At 35.7% G+C, this 21,893-nt stretch overlaps 1 protein-coding gene across 2 annotated transcripts in view; it reads left to right on the top strand.

Annotated features, from left to right (window-relative positions):
* Nucleotides 1–3,671: 3,671 nt before the first annotated feature.
* SYT14 (synaptotagmin 14) overlaps nt 3,672–21,893 on the top strand; it is a 64,143-nt gene continuing 45,921 nt past the window's right edge. For both annotated transcript variants that reach the window (XM_009279606.2, XM_009279605.2), the window contains exons 1-2: nt 3,672–3,798; nt 10,831–11,049. In XM_009279606.2, the coding sequence (XP_009277881.1) occupies nt 3,687–3,798; nt 10,831–11,049 (331 nt within the window). In that variant the 5' untranslated portion in view covers nt 3,672–3,686. The remainder of the gene's footprint in view (nt 3,799–10,830; nt 11,050–21,893) is intronic.

Genomic DNA, 21,893 nt, shown 5'->3' with positions numbered 1-21,893 from the left:
GTGGTAAATGGACGCCTGACAAATGATAAATGAACACCTGACACATGCCAAACTTTCCTTGTTCTAAATCAGGGAACAGTAGGGCTTTTTAAAAAAATAAATTAGTCACCACTATAGCGGTAATTTTTTTTCTTCAGCTCATTCTTGGTCACGGCTTAACTATTTTTCTTAGAACTTAAACAAAAACCCTTCAGTGTGAGGCAGAGTTGCCATAAACTTCAGCTATAACAAGTGATCTTAATTAAATTGTGAGCAACTTCAAACAGACTTCTGAAGGCAGTATCAGGTAATCTTAGTAGGATGTGCAACCAAGGTCTTTTGTGAACAAAGGGATTTTTTTTTTCTATTTGTTCATGATGAAAATATTTTTAAAAAAAGTTTTAGCTTCCTTTCCTCTCTGATCCAGAATATAATTCCACTTTTCTCACCTTGTTGCTCTGCTTGATGCAGCAGGACGTCTCATCCTGGAGGACTGATGGGGAACTCAGTAACTCTGTGGGTCTTTGTATTTCTGTTGTACTGTCTGAAATCGAAAATACCACGTGCCTGCTCCTCCCTGTTGCACTGTTTGTTTTATTCTGGCTCTATTAAGCAGTTGTACTGTGTTCTTATATTTCTTGTTCTTTCTTGGACTTCAGTGGGCTGGAAGGTGAAGGTCAGATTTTGAAGGTTTCCAATTATTTCTAGCTTTGCCTTCAGTTCTTCAGAAGACACTGTTCCCAGCTTAACTCAGTTGAGAGTTGCTCATGTTTTTCTGAACTTTTCTGGTATGATCTAATAAAACAAAAATTTGACTCAAGTTTGATATTGACTAAATAGAGGTTCTAGTTTAATTGGGGTTTGTTTCATCCTTTTGGGACTTCTTTGGTTGCTATTCTGGTATTTCTTTAGTAATTTTGTCAGGATGGGTGGTTTGAAGTTATTGGCAGGTTCCTTTTCATGTGAAAATTTTCAGGGTTCTAGGCACAATGTTACGTGATCTCTTCTGGTCAGAAGTAAAAAGTGAAGCAAAAATAATTCTCACAGTTTCAGATAGGTCTGGATGTCCAGCTCAAAGTAGAAGTGCAAATCTGACCAATTCTGTTTAGATGGTGGAAGGTGCATTTCTTTTGATCTTTCTTTTCTGGTTTTTAAAACACACCTGTATAATTAAGAACAGCACCACAAACACAAATGTTCCCTGTCATCCCGCAAAACAAACTGAGGAGGTTGTGGAACTACGTGTGTTTCTCAGTCAGCACTTTTACACAGACGTATGAGCCCAGATTTACAAAGGGCATATGTAGACTCAGAGAATAATTTAATTTGGAAGGCTCATGGGAAAGTAATTCACAGTTCAGCTCCCTGCTCAAAGCAGGGCTAACATTAAAGCTGGATTCTGTAACTGATCTAGGCAATCTGTTCCAGTGATTAACCCCTCTTATTCTGGAACTTTCCACCTCATCTCCATCTGGAATTTTCCTTGTTGCTACTTTGGGCTGTTGCCTCTTGTTCTTTTGTATTGCATCTCTGAGAATGCAGAGTACGTTGCCAATTTTTTCTTTAATCTCACTCCTTTTTACATAGTGAAAGATGTTGCCACACAGCATTATATTCCTAAAGTGAAGTGACAAGATCTTGGCAAACGGAATTCATAAATCTGATAAGTCTTCATAAACCTTAGAAAAAATTCAACCCCCAAGAATGGGATTTATGGTAGTGAGTAGAGGGACACTAGCAAAAATAGCAGGAAGAAAGGGATATGTGAATCCTAGCTTTCATCCAGATGAGTGCATCTATGTTCAATCCTGAAAGATGCACCTCTGTGTGGGGAGGCTGCAAAAAACACTCTGAGTGTTAAGGTGTCTGTTACCTCAAGGTCTCACTCTCCCTCTTTAGAATGCAGGTTTGAGACATAAACGTTATAGCCTCTTACATCAGTTATTAATGGATCAGCACACTACTAATAAACCAATTAATGGATTAATTAACTAATAAACATACCACTATGAATCACTTACAGTTCTATAACGCTTTACACCATTGTTAATTGCATGCAATTATTGAGTTCTATCACTTTATTCTTATAAATTGCACCCAAGTATTATTGAATTATAGTTCTATAACCCTTCACTTTGACCTCCCACACCACTTATTAACAAATTTGCAATTCTGTCACTCTTTAACTTCTCACATCAAGTCTTTCAGATGTAGACCCAGTGGAGAGTCCAGTGGGTTGCCCAAGGGGCTTTTCTTTGACATCCTGGCAGCCTTGATTAATGAAGCAGGTCAGCTACATTATAGTCTGTGGGCATCTGCATTCCTTGTGTCAAAAAATCTGCCCTCTCTTGTTCTTGAACTGCTTTTATAACTTGTTCATTATTTCTTACATTTCTAGACTCTCTTTTTTGCTGCCCTTCTATATCCCTTTCTCTGCCCAGTCTCCTTTCAGATAAACAAGCTGCCCCTTAATTACTCTTTCCCAATTGGTCCAATTTGCTACATCCATTTCCAGATTTCTTATTTCTAAAACCATGTCCTAGGTAATCTTGGCCTTAAATGGTATTACTGATGTTGTTACTTAGGTACTGATGGACTTGCAAGATCCTACCCCTGCAAAAGATGCCTGATATTCCCTTTCAGTTTTCTGCTTAATAGCAATTGCATATTCTTTATTTTATACGCTTTCTAAGACATGTCAATCTACTTCAGCCTTTTTTCCTCTCCCTGGTTTTGATTAAGTATGCTTTATCTCTATTCCACTTAGCTCTTTCTTGGTTTATACACAAGTGGCACACGTACCAGGGCAAGGAGCATACCGTTATGTGCTTTTTCTCATTCTGTTTTTTTGCTCACACAGTATACTGCTTGTCAGGGAGCAGCGAGAGCTAGCTGGTCGCTAAGGGAAGAGGAGCCAGGAGCTGAGCATAACAAGGCTGACAGGGACAACGGCCTCACCAGCAAGGGCTCAGTCCCTCCCCAGCAGCACTATCTCAGAGTTGGCCCTGAGTCCAGGTAGCCAAACCTCCATCCCCTTCCAGGAAGGGGGGATGCTCTTAGCTCCCTTCCAGTACTCTCTCTCAGATGTTCCATCAAAAATCATCAGCCTTGGCATCTGCTGATCATCTCCCCATTTTCTGCAGAGACCCTGTCTTGTTGGCGTCCAGTACTCTGGCAGAACCTCTTGCTCACAATGTCAGTCCTCCCTTAGATTAGGACCAGATACTTTTCTGTTCTTTGAAAAGATGATTGGAAGAAAAAAACCCTGATGAAATTTAACAGTATTAAACATAAACTCAAATATAAATGGTGGTTTTTCAGTTATATCTTGCATATATGTTTGGAACTTTAGTAGTATTTATTAATGATCGATTCTGATAAATATTATAACTTTTACGAGTTAAACTAAGACAAGACTTATTGAAATGTGTTTCTTTCTTTCTATTTCTTTTAGTATCTCCTGAAGCAATTGGATTCCTGTCTGCTGTTGGGGTGTTCATTATTCTCATGTTGCTACTTTTCCTATATATTAATAAGAAGATGTGTTTTGAAAATGTTAGTGGTTTCCCAGATCTCGATTCAGGATACACTACAAGAAAGAATTCACAAGATAAGACTTATTGAAATGTGTTTCTTTCTTTCTATTTCTTTTAGTATCTCCTGAAGCAATTGGATTCCTGTCTGCTGTTGGGGTGTTCATTATTCTCATGTTGCTACTTTTCCTATATATTAATAAGAAGATGTGTTTTGAAAATGTTAGTGGTTTCCCAGATCTCGATTCAGGATACACTACAAGAAAGAATTCACAAGATAAACTCTGTAAGTATCTGAAATACAAACTTAATTATAAGAATGTAAGTTTTTACAAGGATGTGTAGAAATACTCAAAATAAATACTTGACTCAAGTGATGAAAACACACAATGTTGACTTTTCCCATCATTGTGCAGTATGTGGAAACGAAGAAACCTTTGTATTCACAAGCCACAGAAATTCAACAGCTATATAACCAAAGAGTTGAGATTTACTTATGGGAAGATACTTCTCTTGCACTATGAGAGTACTCTTGAACATATTTTAAATGTTCCATAATTGTCTATAATTAAATCTTCTCAAGTAGATTTGTGAATGGGATTATTGGGTTTTCACTCAGCCTATTAAAATCCTTCAGCAACCTTTTGGAGAAGGTCTTGCATTTACTCAACTGGAAAATAATTTTAAAGAAGTAAAACATTAGAAACTAAAGACATCTTATCTCTGACAAATTATTTCTATACTTTTTTAATAGAACAAGGTCTTTAAGGATAATGTGAAATGAAAAAAATTAGACCTTGAAAAATATGTTGAGGGTTGGTAAAATAACCCCTTTCTGCTTTTGGGCTGTGGAAGTTGAATGGGCTTTGTTAGCTGACTTGAGAGGAGGAGACAGGCACCAGAGAATAGAATGGGAAATTTGAGAGGTTTTCTTCCCTTCTACCTCTAAAGGGTGCAGCTAAATTTTTATTTTCAATGAAATGAAAAAAATTAGACCTTGAAAAATATGTTGAGGGTTGGTAAAATAACCCCTTTCTGCTTTTGGGCTGTGGAAGTTGAATGGGCTTTGTTAGCTGACTTGAGAGGAGGAGACAGGCACCAGAGAATAGAATGGGAAATTTGAGAGGTTTTCTTCCCTTCTACCTCTAAAGGGTGCAGCTAAATTTTTATTTTCAATTTTCTTGGAGACAAAAAAAGTTCTCCCCCTGGAAATTAAGTCTGTCATCTTAACTTTCTTTTTGCTACAAAACAAGTGTTCATATTCTGAAATATCTTGCCTTTTGTAAAAGACAACAAATATTTTGGGGTGAAGAAGTCTCCATGATGTGTGTTTTTGTGCAGCTATTATGTTAAAAGCTTGTTTTAGTGTGATATTGATGAAAGGATGTAATTTAAATGTGTCACAACTTCTTCTTTGCAGGTTAGAATAAAAAACCCATATTTCCACCTCACACAGTAGTCTTATTTTTGAAAAGAATGAATTTTATTATGGCTAGTTGATGCTGCAGTTGATGAAAGACTATGGTTTTGCTGGTTGATTGTGGCTTCATTTCAAGATATTTACTTAGCTGCTTTCTTATTATTTTCAATACATACTGGATGGAAAGAGCAAAGCTGCAACTTCCCCTGGTAAATGTATTGAGTGTGAGATAGCAAAAGCAAATAGCCCTGAATTTGAAGTTAGAGAAATGGAGTTAATCCATTTGTGAAAGAGGACCTTTCTGTATTAAAAGGTGTTGCTGAATAGGTTGGACAAATGGCATTTTTCAGAAACCTCCAGCAAAATCTGAGCCTTCCCTCTGTGTCTTCTCTGGTCGACACACTCAGCAGTGCTGTGGATGATCTGACCAGTGTTGTTGGAGAAGTCAGCTACAGTGTAGCTGATTCGGTAACAGAACAAGTAACAAGCATGATAAATGGCCTTCGTGCTGAAGATGAAAGCTCCAAAATACAGAATGATAAACCTGTGCAAGGGAGAGAGGAACATACAGCATCATTAACTCATTCTCAGGAAATTAATATGAAAGTGAAGAGAGGTATTGCAGAACATAAGGAGACTCATTATTCTAATTCATTAGAATTTGTAAAAAAAGATACAAGTCAAGATGGAGTATCTGACCATGTCGTGGACAAAAAACAGTGCCAGTTAAAAGGCAGAGATAGTAATAATCATTTAAATGATACAGAAGTACCTCAGGATTTGAAGAATGTAGGAGGACCTTTTAAAAGGGAAGCGGTAGGAGGAAATGAGTGTTTTGTAAATGATAAGTTCTTGAAGGATGGTAACCTGAAAAGTAATAAATTTACAATGGAGCAATCTATTGAGGAACAAGATAATTGCCTATGTGCAGTATCAGATAATTCTAAGAATCACTTGCATAGAAAAATCAAACCACGGTCACCTGGAGTTGATTTTAAGGATTCTGAAGAAGTGCATAGTATGAAGGTTCCCCAAGATTTAGAAACAAAACTTGTTGAAGTACAGAAGCAAAAGTTGTCAGACTCCAGCTTGAAGACACACAATGACTGTCCCAGTTGCATTAATGAAATCAAAGAAAAGGAATCTGAAGCCTTTTTTGACAGAAAAGGAAGATCCGTATCAAATGATGAAGGCAATGTTTCAACTACAGTTGCAAAAGTGGGTAAAAAGAAAAACTCAAAGAAATCAGAAAAGAATTCAAGAGAGCTGTGTAATAAGACGACAGCAGGAAAAGGTGAGGAGTCCATCAGCAAACTGTGTTCTTCAGCCTTTCCTGAAACTTATGATACTTCCTACTTTTTTCACCTAATTTACCCATTTAATAATAGTGTTTTCTGTGGATGAAAGTAGGTCTGTGTTGTCAGTGCTTCATTCTCTAATTATGTTGATATTTCTTGGAAGTTAATTACTTTTCGAAGTATTACTTAAAGGAGCTGATTAATAAATGCCTTTCCTATGTTCTAACCTTTCTTTTTCTATGTACAGTTTTTCTTACCTTCTCTGCAGTGCCTTGTGTGGTTTCTGTTGAAAACTATGAATTAATTAATACTGGAAATTAACACTTGTTCTGTGAAAGTGGTTTTTATTTTGTGTATTTTAAAAGCATTGCATAAAATGTGATAAGATGATAAAGAAAAAAAAACTTCTGTAACATTTACATTATAGTAGATCTTCAGAATGTATTTCTGGGATATGTAAGATAGTAATTTCAAGACACAAAACTCAATGACAAGTGGCAATTAAGTGATTTTAAGTATAGAAAGAACTGAATGAGGCTTGTCTTAAAGTTGTAGTCTTACAAAGAAAACCTATGTATTGTTGATATGGATGCTGTGTGTGCCATCTTCAACATCCAATCTTAAACAATATGACAATGGGATTGCAATAATAGTTTGTGAGTAAGAAGTAAAACCTTGCATTTTTACACAATTGTTTTGCAGGCTGTGTAGTGAATTTTTAGAAAGCAACACAGGCTTTTCTGGAGATGCTGTTTCTGTAGAGAAATGAATGATTTCGTAATAGAAATTGGTTTTTTCAGTGTGTGTGTTTTCCCTTACCTGAAAATTTCAGTTATTCATTCTGTTAGTTTTTGTTTGTTTGTTTTAAATTTGATTTAGGAGGTGGTTTCCATGTTTGTATGATAAACTATGATCTTATCTGTTATTTCTTCATGTAATACAATATTTGTAAAGTATATTCTCTATCAAAAATGGCATTTTAAATCCCATAATAAGCAAATGAATAGCTTTCAAGATGACCTATGTTAGCCAAATAAAGGGAAGTTTTTAATAAGAACATGAGTTCTCTTAGGCAAGTTTCCAACTAACGTATAAAAATCAAAAGAGAAGTGGCAAGGAGTGGCGTAAAACCCTGAGGATTTTTTTTAATGTGCAGGAAGCTATTTTTTCCCAAGAAACTGAAACAGATTTGTATTGTTCATTTAAAAAATGTTTGCATGGATAGCTTGTGTTTTATCTTTAACAAGATTTTTAAGTCCTCTGAAGAAGTCTTGTTTCATGAATTGTAATAATAGTATGCATCCTCATTTTTTTCTTTTAGGCTAGGAACTGGAGAAAAAATATCTGGTGTCACTGAGAACTTCTGGATGCTTACAAACGTCAGTGTATTATTAGAGGCATAACTTTCAGCACTTCTTTCAAACATGTTGCTACCATGTTTTATACTATTCAATTCTTTATACTTTATGCAGACTGATTAATGAACCTAATTTCATATCTGTGAATACATCCCTTGTAGTGATAAACGATGCATATAATACTGAAGTCTGGCACTATATGTGAGTCCTGGTATGCCCTGCTTTAATTATAGTTGTGGAAATCTGTAGAAGTTTCCTAGGTGGCAGGTTTCAACCTGTTAAGGGCCATATGAGATACAAAATTTTACTCTTTGTACCAGCAAAGGAGGCTCCTTTTTCTGGGCAGCCTCTTGCAGTGAATCTGCTAGCCGGAATATATCTTGCTTGGTGTGATGTTCTCAATAAGTGATCAGTGAAATTGAACTTGCTTTACAGTCATTCATACAATGGGAAGAACCGTATCTGTCAGACTTTAATTAAAATTGATAGCCTAGAGTTGAAAGATCTAGTTGCTTGTTAGCAGTCTTTTAAGGCACCAGTTTTCCTACAAATACTAAGTTAAGATTATGTACACATTGCATGTAGAGTTGGTAGCACCATCTGCAGTTAAGGTTTCCTGATATTTTCCATTTCAAGACCTTATTTTCAGTTGCTTATAACTGTGTGCTGAATTTGAAATATTTGGGATGAAATTTGGCATGCTTTCCATCTGAGATTGTTTTTTTTAAGCTATAATTTAAAATCTTTAGCTGCTTCCAGGAATAGAGTATGGGAAAAACATGCTGGTTATCTGTGCAAAATATAAGTAGATTTCACATCTGCTTCGCTAAGATGCTTTGTCACCTTTGTATATTGGAGTATGTACTTGAAATGTGGGAGAGCACTTTTCCCATTCAGAGATGCCCATGTTCTTCTATGAAAAAACGCCTAAGTTTGACCAAATTGCAAACTTTTGGAAACTTTGCCTTTGGAAAAGGCATAGTAAACACTTCTTATTTGCTTGTTAAATTCACTGACCATCCTGTTTCGACTCATATGCTTCATTGTAGGGGTTGAAGAACAGAGCAGGTCTTATCCTGCTTTTGATACTTATGGTTGCTGAAGGACAGTGGAAGTTTGAACAGAAGAATTGGGAATAAACATGACTTATGTGAGGACAGAAACTTCCTGAACAAATGTGACATGATGCAAATGGTAGACTGGGATTTGAAGTAGGATGGGTGACGGCTGTGGAGAGAACTGATAATATTATGTGAAGGTGGAGAGACTATGGGTGAAAGACTAAGGTTACATGAGTAGTTGGTTAGGTGCAAGTAAAGAGAATTTGGGATTAAATAGACAAAGAGAATAAAGAGGAAATACCCATAAGAGACCAAAACTGTGTGCTTGGGGCAGGAACCTGGAGTATGGAGACAGGAGCTTAGAATCATAGAATCACTGAGGTTGGAAAAGACCTCTAAGATCATCGAGTCCAACCATCGACCCAACACCACCATGCCCACTAAACCATGTCCCCAAGTGCCTCATCGACACGTCTTTTAAATACCTCCAGGGATGGGGACTCAACCACTTCCCTGGGCAGCCTGTTCCAATGTTTAACCACCCTTTCAGTAAAGAAATTTTTCCTCACGTCCAATCTAAACCTCCCCTGGCGCAACTTGAGGCCGTTTTCTCTTGTCCTATCGCTTGTTTCTTGGGAGAAGAGACCGACACCCACCTCGCTACAACCTCCTTTCCGGTAGTTGTAGGAATCCAACTTAGGATAAGATTCTACTCGTATAAATGAAACTTTGCAAAAGATGTCTTACCTAAACTTGCAGCATTGGTTTTTCTGTATCAGTACCAGGGAATCACTTCTATGGGAAGTGATTTTACTCATCTACTCTAGAGGCTTACCTAAAACTGGGAAGGAAGGACCTGTGTAGTAGTAGGAAGAGGCAAACACTTGACTGTAAAAGAGGCCTAGATGGCTGGCATAGATCGAGTTACTTTAATTTAAATGGCTGAATTTTGGGTGAGCTGAATCCCTCCTTTAGTTGGAATACCCCGGCAGAGGAGTGAGACTGGCTGGGCATGAAGACAGAGACTAATGGGAGCAGAAATGCAGAACTAGAGCTAGAACAGGGACTGGGAGGAGGGCATAAAAGCAGGGAGGGGAGAAGCGGTTGAGCATGGCTGGATAGCATGTTAGACAATATTCCCTTGCAGAATCAGGAGCTGAAAAAAAGCATTATGGGCATCTCAGAGCTCTGCCAGTAATGGAAATCCATTGGCAAATCATACACCATAGGCTTGCTCAGAGAGTAGTGGTAGTGCTTTATTGAGTTTACATGAACTCTTCTAATGCCTGTTAGAGTTTGAGATCCACAGAACTTCTGCATGGCATGCTAAGTTCAGACAGAATCCATTTGAGGTTTGGAAAAGGGAGGGGGAAGCTTTCCTTTTACAGAAATAAAAATGCAGCTCAATCTTTCACTTCTGAGAGGAAGTCATACATGAGATGTAGTTGGAAAAAGTTGGCCACAGGAGTGGGCGTTATAGAGGAATTGATATAAAAGAATTAACTAGATAGTTTCTTCTGTGCAATTTTTGCTGTTGCCAGATGTCTGCAATGAGAATCTGCATTAAATTCAGTTATTGAACAACGGGCTGTTTATTACAAGTTAAATAAAATTGTGCATGCAAACATCTTTCACTAGCATTTTCCCATTTGTTATTGAGTTTAAGCACTACTGACATAAATATCCTAAGACGATTTTGTTGTAGGCTTCTCTTTGTAAATGAGTTTCATTTCTATGAATGCATTCTATACTGCATGCTCACAGCAAAAATCAGCTGGGAATGGAGGATCAGGAGCTGCCTTTTTGATATGTTAGGTATCCAAATGTAATGTTGCAGCAGTGTTGGATTTACTTTACATAAATTATTTTGAGCATTTTCTTACTTAATGAAGGGTTTCAAGAACTTCAGTGTGTGCTGCCTTACATAAATGAATCCATTTTCTGTTGAATAAGTTTTAGAATGGTTTTTTGGGGCTTAATGATCTTTCAGTTTTTCTAGAAAATAAAAATAGCTCTCACCAATTACAAAATCATATAATACTTATAATTACAACAAGATGATATTATTATACAAAAATTTTAATTGAAATAGCTTAAATATCTTCAATGATAACCTCTTATGGTTATTTTCTTGTATTCTATTTTGAGCTGTAGTCGATTTGCTTTATTTTATTCAAACAGACAACTCTTATATGAGTAAAGACCAGCATGGTTCATCATCTGAGAGTGAAGATGAAGCACTGGGTAAATATCATGAGGCCTTGTCTAGAACCCAGAGTTCCAGGCTGCCAGTGGTGGATGGCAGACAGCAAAAAAACTATATGTGGGAAACCAGACAAAAATATAGTCCCCTGTCTGCAGAATATGATGGATACAGTAGTGAAGCCTCAATAGATGAAGGTAAGAGTGATTTAAAAGCATTCCTTTTATTCCAAATTTCAGAATTATATTCTGGATAAGTAAGTCCTAGATGAGGACAGCTTGACTTGCAAATAGTCAATGTCTTCAAGAAATATCCAGATATCTTTTATATTTGTGCATGCTCAAAAAAAAAAGGCAGACTTGTGCGCATTCTTCCAGAAATACTGCAAATGATATAATATCGTTATATTAAGTTTCATACAATTTCATCATTAGTCATTTTATTTTTGGGGGAATTTAAAATGTTTTTATTTAGGAAGGAAACATGACAACTCTTGATGAATTCTGTGGTATTATTAATACAAAGAAGACCTGTTATTCCTCTATTGATAAGCTGTCATAACAGCAAAGTAAATGGAATTGATTATTGGTTACGGTGCATATGGTCATTGCAGTGTGCACTACTGGAATGTTCTGTATCTTTTCTTCTCTTGAAATCACAGAAAGAAATTACTACAAAGATTAAATTAATATAATTTTTCCATGGCTTTAAAAGTTGGATGTAAACAATGGATGTTTTCTTTTGTGGTATATATTTCTTGATTTTAAGTTAGGGTGACAACCTGACATAGAGGCTGAGAATTCTGCTGTCAATATTTTGTCAATATGCTTTTTGTGCTTGAAAATAGCTGTATGTGAGCACTGTGTCTAGCCATTTTCTAGCATGAAAAGTGAGCTTTGGTTGAAGCTACATGAAAGTCAGATTCTAACATAGATGCTGTGCTATAGTAAGATATTTGTTGGTCTCTGTTATGCACGGAGGTTTGCAAGGTTTTTTAGAGATTGATATTTTCTAATAAAAAGTGGATAGATGTAATTAAAAGATGTCTTTCCTTAAATGTTCTATACAGTCCAGAAATGCTTGACAAAATTTGTTTTCTACTATATGATGTATTTTAGTTATACAAAAGTCTGTTTGCCACTGAAATTTGAAATTAGTGCATGCTCATTCATGATTCCAAGTTAAGACACAAAGGACATGAAAGCCATCATTGAAGTAAGTTGCACAGTAAGAGGATTATTTTCTGATCATCAGAAATTTCTGTTCTTTCTTTTGCTGTAAATTGTAGGGAGGCTAAGAGTCTGAGTTCCAGCAAATAGGGAAGGAGATGCAGAGGTGAGGTCAGGTGGTAAGAACCAATCCTTGGACACTATGATGGAGAAGGACAATAAGGAAGAGGGATAGTGAAAATATCATGTTTGGGTTTTATATCTACTGAGATCTATCAATAGCGTTGGTGGGGGGAATATGAAAGATAAGATGCTAACTTTTTGTATGGCTCATGTCACTGTTGGGAAAGAATGGTGATGTACATTAACAGGAGATGGAAAACTCAATCGTATTTATTAGCAAATAATACCAGAAACAAATTATACAAGAAGACTACTTTCAGATATCGAGAATGATGTATCTGTCTCTTTTCAAAGTGTTGAGGCTGCTTGTTGAAATAATCATAGAATAATTCATGTTTGAAGGAACATGTGACATTCCTCTTTATATTTCACAGTACAGATTTTTTTTATCCTACCTAGTTATCTTCTCAGTGCAAAGTTCTCAGTTCGTCTGAGCTTTTTACTTTGGCTCTATAAGACTTAAGCTCCAAAGGCGTTGTACTAGCCTGTATCCAGGGTTTTTGGTTGGGTTTTTCTTAATAATTGTCTCCTTATCATCCTCTCAGATCATAAAAATTCATAGTCACTGACTTTTATCCTCTTCTGGGGAATGAGAACTCCAGTCTGGAAATCTATATCATGGTTAGAATCTAAGACAAAAGAACCCTGTTGGCAAGTCCAAGTATTGCATCAGGAAAGTTACCATTGTTTCGCCCTCCTCCTTTTTCATTTTTTCTTCTATTGCTAAAGATATCTGTCACCAGCTGCTATCCCTTCTCAACACTCTTTCCATTCAGGAAGCTGGCTGGATGTAAAATCCATTTTTATATATGCACACACATATTCACTCTAAAATTAGTATGCAAATTGAATTTATTATAATGAAAGAACATTCAGGGTTTGGAAAAAAAATCTTTAAAGCAAAAACGATCAAAACATTCTAACTTAGAAAATTGTAAATTTTTAACCACATACTTTTTTACTTGTAAAAAAGCTTTAATGCTGTCAGTATTTTGCTTTTGCTGCTGCTTGTGAGAGCATTCTCTTCCCACATCTTACAAGGAGTGGAGAATCAGCAATGTTATTTATTTGATAGTCTGCAGTCATTCTACAGTTTTCTGCAAAATGCTTGCAAATTAGAGACATGATTTTGTCTCATTTTTGTGATCCATTAATCTCAACAAAATTATGTTCAATAGTATTAAAAAGAGTTTTGTGGTATTGGACATGGCAACAGATTAACAACCCAGTATTTTTCACTTTTCAGTGACCTGAAGGTGGCACACTAGAATAATTAGTTTTAGTACTTTTTATGTTCTTCCTAAATTATTTCAAACATAAAAGAAAGAATCTTTGCACAATGATAAAAATGTGTTCGAATAGAGGAAAAGACAGAGTATGCCTGGTTGTGTTGTGATCATTACAGAGGAAAAGCTGCCCAACCTAGAACTTTGATGAAAAGAGAAGGCGGAAACCTCATGAAGAAAGCCTGCAGTCAAAAATAAATGAGAGACTGACTATCGCTACCAAACAGTTCATGTGTCTTCAGAGAAACAGTTCACTGAACAGATGAGGTTAAAAGTCTCTGATTCCAAGTGGAGAATATCAACATTCTAGATGTTTCAGTGTAACTTTTAAAAATTCAAAGCTTTACTGTTCCTTAAACTTGCAAAATAAATCTATAGAAGACTTGAATCTTGCCATAGGAATCCTGAAATTTTTCATTAAATAATTGGTTTTTATGACTGTTGAATTATTTTTAGAAGAAGTGTAAAGACAAATGATAGAACCATTTCTTGATTCTTTGTAGTGGAGGGGAAGCAAGCAGTGTGTCCCTATGTACTTTATTTAATACGAGAAACAATTGTCAATATATTTGACTTTGTGTGCTTCTGTTTCCTCATATGTACATTCTACTTCTAAGGCTTAAACATTTCAGCTGTACTTCCAGCTTAAGGCACCACTCAGACCATATGTTGAGCAGGGCTTGGTAGTGTTACAGTGAAGTGATGAGAGAATTCATTTTTGTCTTATCTCTTTTCCCCCCACTGCTCATTGCTAGTAAATCAGCCTCTGATGATATCATTAAAAATTCCATCAGAGGTAGAGTAATATGAGCAATGAAAATGATATTTCATTTTTGGGAAATTCTGTGTTATTTTCTTTTCAGCAGTTAATCTCTATCACATGTTGTATCTTGCAACAGTGTGCTGTGTGTTTTCAAAGGAGTCAATAAACTGTTTTACTAATAACTGTTTACTCTGCACTTTAATCTTCACTTTTTAAATTTGTTTGTTTAGACGCATTCGCGCTTAACAGTGCACACAGAAAATTTCACAGTGAGACAGAAATATAATCTTTTCTTTATTAATACAACCCATAAGCTTTGCTTGCATTGCTAAAAACATGTATAATATCAATATGTTTGCACTACAAAATTTCTGATCATGTTATTTTAAGGTTCACTTATTATCAATTACATAATTGGTTTATTACATCTATTTTCTGGCTGCATGCCTCTAAAAATGTTTTATTCTGAAGCCTGAAAATGTGTGGCATGTTTTCACATCATTCTTTTCTCCTCTAGATGGCCATATTAATCTTTCTTTTCAGCATATTTATACAGAACTGACATGACACTTTGTATAATGTTTTTAATGGTTAAATGAAGAAAGCAATATATTTGTGGGGTTTTGTTGGTGATGATGGAATGTTCTAGTAGCACTTTAGTTCATTCTATGACATTTAGGTTTTTACATTTTGGTTCACAAATAGCTGCTTATGACCAGTGTCTGATCTACTTTATATATTTGTATAGCACATTTGATGCACTTAGATTTTGATGAGTTATAATATGTATTTTAAAGGGAAAAGAAATTAATATTGTGCTTAGATGCAAGTATTTCTACAGACTCTGAGCTATTGTAAATATGTAACTTTTGCAGTGAGCTCCTCATGGACAGGCTTAATTCCAGAGTATCTCTAAAGGAAAATCTAGTTCATTAGAAAAATCACAATGATGACAAATGTCCTCATCAAAAGTAAAATGGTATGGAATGGCAAAGTAAATGGTACAGATGGCAAAGTAAAATAGTATAGAAGATAGGTTTACACCTGAAATTTGCAACTCTTGCACAAATGACTGAAAACTGTTAATCACAGAAGAGAGAAACCTGTATAACTACAGTATTTCTTGACATCTATGTGTGGACTTAACCCAGTCCCTGTGCTTAGTCCCAGAGTTCTAGGGTCAGCTCGAAGTCTGAAATCTTATTTTTGCCAATAATATTCTTTGTGTTCTTTCTCATGTTATCCAGTAAAGTATGGGTACTTACTGAAGTGACGTTTTTTCCTTTTCCCTGATAAATATCCTGATATAACTTCCTTTTAATTTTTTATAATGTGCATCCTATTTCTTGTATTATTCCCTACCATTTCAAATGCTCTTATTATCCTGTTGAAGATGTAGAGTATTGCCTTTATGTGCTCCAATTATTTGTAATATTTTTAGAAGAGGGGATTAATATAGGCTGTGATATTACACATCTGTTTCAGAAAATAAAGAACAAAAATAAGGCAAAAAACACCAAAAAAGGCAAAAATAACACCATAAGATATTTCTGCTGACAAGGAGATTATGAATTGAAATAGTGATCTAAAAAAGAAAGTGTACAAACTTTAAATTTAAAATTCGCATTACTCTCTGTACTTCACTAATTGCAATTATTTTTTAGTGTCTATATTGGTTGTGATCTTAAATGGACCATGCTTTCTTAATAACTTCAATTTCAAAAAAAAACATACAGTATGATATTAAACTAGCCTCTTTGTCTCCAGTAGTGGCTACTTCCTGAACTTTAAAAACTCAAGCATTATACAGGCAAGTTCTTGTGTCTTTGTTGTCTCTATAAGCTTCATAGGCAAGTACAATATATTTTCTTTAAGTAAGCAGTCCCTTAAATTCCTAAAAATGGAAGTTTTTAAACTTAGAAATGCTAGGGTAAATATATTGAAATTAGAGTTTTGCAGGCAGATGTCGAAAGCTGTAGGTTCTTCTTTGCTTTTGAAATCAAGATTCTCTGAATCCCTTGAGATGAGAAAGGTAGAAGAGGGGAATAAAACATTCTGGTTTTTTTATAGTTAATTTGTGATGTTCTTAAAGCATGTCTTGCCCAAATCATCTCTTTAACAGCTGTGCAAAATTCCAGATTAGCAAGCAAGCAAGGGGATTTGATCCCAATTCTGAGGCAAAGTAGGTGACATCATGATGGAAAAAGTAGTAAGCTTGCTTGCTTACTTAGCATACTTAGATGTACTTTATTTAGCTATAGTTTACCAGCTCAGTATAACCACAGGTTCCATCTCCAGCCTATTTTAAAGTCTTTTTCTAACTTCTCAGTTGATAAAGCCCCACGGCTGGAGACATGTTTGTTCAGAAGCTCCATTTCTGAGATTGGCCCAAGTGCCTTACATTTCACAAGGTTTTTTGGAAACATATGGAAGCACTAAAAGACTGCAGTGAGAAAACATAAGTTCTCTTAAATGAGAATCTGCTGCTTTAGCAGGCATATGCTACTGGATTTTATCCATCTTTTCCATATTGTGAAGGTAGAGTATGATGTTATTTTTGTAGTTTATCTTCTCCACTTTTATTCTTCTCTAGGCTTTCGGCACTTTATGTTGATGTGTCTGTTGGACATATGTTTGCCTTGCTCCTCTGTGTCAATCTTTGCACGTGAAGGCAACTGTTCTTCTGGAATCTCTTGGATCTGATTCTTTATGCAGTTTTTTGTCTTTTCTTTCTCTCTTGTTAGTTTTCATGTCTTGGGAAAAGTCTTTTCACTGAACTACTTGAAGCATATAGAGAGATTTTCTTTCTGTATCTTCCCAACGTAAACACCGAAAGCGCTTTCATAAGCACCTCAAAATGTATACAAGTGAATTTCCCCAGTTTTTTAAAGCAACCCGGGGGAGTTTTCCTCAGTAAATACCTTCTGTTAAAGCAGGATCCTACTTCTTCAGACTTGTCAAGCTAAGGTGAAAGGCACTGGACAGGCTGAGAGAGGAAGAAGGGATCCTTCAGTGAATCCCACGATAATCATATGTTTTCCAGTTTAGATTCTATCATTATTCCTTGCATATAAGCAGATCTATTTTCAAGTCAAGTGTGAATGAAAACTTACTGTTTCAAAATTATGGAGTGAGGACCTCAGTATGGTTGTATCGTATTCAGCAAAATAAGGCCACAAAGTTCTCTCAAAATTGGTCTATCTGTCTGTACATTTCAGATGCTAAGAATTACAGACAAAGAAGATGGCTTGCGTGGAATAAGAACTATGAACTAGTATTCAGACTGGAAGACGTGAAAGCTCAGTTGAATACTAGATCATAACTTAAATAGTTATTTCTCTTCTTTTTCCTCTAATGTGCTTTAAAGTAATGAATTAGAAATACAATGGAAAGAGTATTTAGGAAGAAGGTGGCCACCCATTTTTCTCTGATGTGTCTTTATCACATTACCTGTGAGATTTTTCTGGTATAATACCTATTGGAAGAAAATACTCTTTTTGGCCTGCAGCTTTGCATAGACCTAGGGCTTCAAATAGTACATTCATCAAGATACTTTGAAAGGGTCTTCAGTAAAGACACTTAAGAAAAGTCTTTAGTAATCATCAGAGCAGTCTTTCCCAAATGTTTCAGAGTGTATTTTGAAGGCTGAGTCATGTTACAGCTATGAGATATTCCAAATATTCATACTCGTGTACCTCAGCTGATAGTACTTGTGTACTATCAATTGATATCATTCTTGATGCACTTTTTAGAGATTTTTGGGAGAGAAAAAGGGAATTTTTTTAATTACAATATTTCTTTAGTTGATCCAGCTTCCTTATGCTTGTTTTCTATTATGTGGGCAGCTACCCTTGACACTTTTTATTTTAAGAGTAATTTAAAATCTTCACGTAGTATAGGAGAAAGCACAATGATGCAGTACTAATGATACAAAGTTCTGATCCCTGATTATGTGTGTCTGCCTCCTCTTTATTGGTAAGTTGGAGTGAGTCTTCATTGGCTCCAAGCCCTTAAAAATTGGAGAAAGGGAATTTCTTGTGGTTTTGAAGCCTCTGGGGATTGCGGCAGGTAATCCACAGCCTATATCAAGGGAATGTTTTAGGGATAGTTTTGTGTAGTACAAAAGATACTTTTGTAATTCAAGGTTTTGCAGAATACTGTCCAGAGCTAACTTGATTTGTGTTGCTTTCTACTTAATTTCTCTGATGCTGTGGTTTGGGGTTTTTTTTCCCCAAGAGTTTCAAAGTAGCTTCCTAGTGCATTATGAGCCTCGGGGGTTTGCGGCAGTTCAATCCACAGCTATATCAAGGGAATGTTTTAGGGATAGTTTTGTGTAGTACAAAAGATACTTTTGTAATTCAAGGTTTTGCAGAATACTGTCCAGAGCTAACTTGATTTGTGTTGCTTTCTACTTAATTTCTCTGATGCTGTGGTTTGGGGTTTTTTTTCCCCAAGAGTTTCAAAGTAGCTTCCTAGTGCATTATGACAGTCCTCTATTATTCTTCTATAATAATGGAAGACAGTCAGTTCTGTTAAGTATTTGAAATTATGATGCGTGTTTCCAAAAAATATAGTCAACTGAGCATTGCAGAGACTAAGGTGATTTGAAGATCAACTTTTGCTCTGTCTTTTATTCAGTTTTACAGCATTTAGATCTTTTTTACTTCCCAAGAAAGTATTACCCTTTGTCTTTTGAAAAGTTCCTGATAGCAAGGAACTTCTCATGTAAGTAATTCACGTATTACGCTATGGTCATGTTGTGGTTATGGTTCTTTACCTGCATGAATGGCAGACAAGCATAGTGTTTATAGTCTGGAGACCTGGAATGGACAGAATTCACAGATGGGGTAGAAAGTACATGTGTAATTCAATATTATTCTTGTAATTTTCTTGAGGAATATTATGGAGGTAGCAAGATGTAAACATGGGATTTAAATGTAAAGGAGATCTGTGTCTGAGTTTAAACACAGATGTTAAAGCATGCATGTCATCTACTGCTGAGAGAAGAAAACTAGAAACAAAACTCGAAGTCAGTGATGATGATAAAATTTGCAACAGGAAAATTCCTTTTCCAGCTAGACCAACTGTCCTCCCACTGGGAAAGGGCTTTTTTTCCTGATGTGCACAAGTGAGCAAAGCAATCTCACAAATGAGGTTCCTCCTGCCAGCATTCTGAAGTCTTTGAAGAAATACCCTTTGCATTGATGTGAAAGCTTTGAAGAAAGTCACCCTTAGCAATGAGATGTCTCAGAAGTGATGTAAATCATACATTAATAATTACAGGAAAGTTTCCATTTTATTGTAAACTTATTTTAATAAGTGTCTCATCTATTTGAATCTGGGATTTATGAAAGGATCAAGATCTGTCTGGGAAGAGTTCACATATATATTTGTGGCTGAAATAGTTCCTTGTGGCATTGTATTTGATATAGATGTTCCACATTAATACAATGTAGAACTGATTTGTGATATAAACACAAGGGGTAGTACTATATCAGCAAAAAAGATCACTTCCTTGATGAACGTAGCGCTTTTGCCGATTCTGAGAGTTCACATTGAAAACTGAGTATTTCTTTAACTAATATGATCTAAAAGCTATTGGGTATGGACATTCTTTTTTCTTGGTATTATGGTAATATCTAGTGGTACAGGAGACCAATTTATTTGATCTTTATGTATGTATACCATGAGACATATCTTGTTCTGAAAGACTCCCACAATAGGATAGACAGAAGAAGGTAGAGTTTTCATTAATCGTAACCCTAACTGCAGATATCCCATGGCTCTATTATGGAACGAGTGAGTGAGAAACAGGATCGAACAGTAGACTGGAAATCTCTGTGTAGACATTTATTAGGTGCATTGGAAAAACGAATTTTACCCTGCGTACACCCAGTACTCTACTTACCTGGTGAGAATAGTCATGCTACTTGATCAGCAGAATGGAGCAGTACTTGTTACATAAATATGAGAACTAAAAACATTATTACAACTTTACGTGAGAATATTACAAAAGAACAGATTATCAGTTCTTCCTCCATAGCACCTGTGGATAAATGGATCATTCTTCTTAGCTTTAAAGGTTAAAATAAAAAAATTTTTAACTCTAGCCTGAGACTAACGTTTGACTCCCAGTTGTGCTTTTTTCCCCTAGGTTGAAGACCAGTTACCATTAGAATTGTTTTTTTATAATCTGATCACATTACGTTTCAACTGTCTCTTTGGTAAAAGAAGAACAATGGGTTATTTTTGTAACTGAACTCTTCTTGTTTTGTTACCTAGTCAGTGTAGATTATATTTCTTATGCTTATGTATCAATTTCATAGACATACTATAACTATATAATAAGTATTCTCTCGGAATTACTCAATGAATATTTTGTCCTTGTACAAGATGAACAATGTTACCATTTTTATCTAATAACGTGTATTTTATTCTTAGGATGACTGTTTTCATAGGTACTAATTGTGTATGTTATTTATTGGGACTGGATTGTATCTGAGTAAACAACATGAAATTGTGTCTGTAGCTTCTGTGGAGGCAAAGATCTGGTTTTGGTTTGGTTTTTTTTTTTGTTAAAATAAGCTCTTACATGCTACTTACAACACTTCTGCGTTATGAAGTTATCCTAACCTTTAGGAATTATTGGAATATTTTCCCTGGGGGAAAGGGAAAGCATGGTATGTTATATTATACAACTTGAAGTCCTTTTTGTTTGTTTGTTTTATGTTCTTTTGGTTTGGGGTGCGGTTTGAGTTTTTTTGGGGGGCAGGGGAGGCTGTTTGCAATTACTTTTCCTCCACTGTATTTACAAGTAAGCTGGAAAGAGATCCTTAGCTAGTGTAATTGCCATGCTTCTGGTCATTTCAGTATGGCTGAAGGTTATCTGCTGTGACGGAATTGTGGTCTTATGAAAGCACATAGGAAAACTCAATGGGAAAATTATTTTATTATGGAAATTCTGATTCTGTTCCTTAGAGAGAAGATAGCAGACATGCTTAACTGGGTATAAGGTTTTCTGTGTGGAGTCACTGATGCCCAATTCAAAGCTTGATCTTAAAATTTGTAAATAGGAAATCCTGCTACATTCACCTTCCACACCACTTAATCTTCTGCCAGCATGTGTTTTTATGTATACATTTGTAAATATTCCTTAAAAAAAAAAAAAAATTACCCAGCTCTCTATTTGAAACCTTTGCGCTCAGTCTTGTTGAACCATTCTAAATTTTGTCCTTAAAAGTGTTTTTTAAAAGATTTTCAGTTATTGTGACTTTTTATTTATTTTAATTTTTAAAGAAGATTTATGACATTTCTTTGCAAATATATCAATTTGTCAGATAAAGGTTAAAAATTAGATACATTTTATTCATGTTAAAGTCACACCCAGCTTATTTAAAGGCAGCTTTGACTTAGAGTTGCAAGCCTGAGGATATTGATTTGAATTATGCATGACTGTCTGGTATGCAGTTCCATTAGCCTGCTGGATGGATAATGTAAACATGTTCAGAATTTTAAGTATCCTATATGAGCGGCAGGTTAAAAATAGAGTTGATAAGAGCATGTGTGTCGTGGTTTCACCCCAGCCAACAACTAAGCACCACGCAGCCGCCCGCTCACTTCCCCCCCCCCCCCCCCGCGGG

Source organism: Aptenodytes forsteri, unplaced genomic scaffold (assembly GCF_000699145.1).
Source record: "Aptenodytes forsteri isolate BGI_AS27 unplaced genomic scaffold, ASM69914v1 Scaffold195, whole genome shotgun sequence".
NCBI classification, from domain to species: Eukaryota; Metazoa; Chordata; class Aves; order Sphenisciformes; family Spheniscidae; genus Aptenodytes; species Aptenodytes forsteri.
Note: the sequence above shows the minus strand (reverse complement) of the source record. Positions and strands in the feature narration are given on the sequence as shown.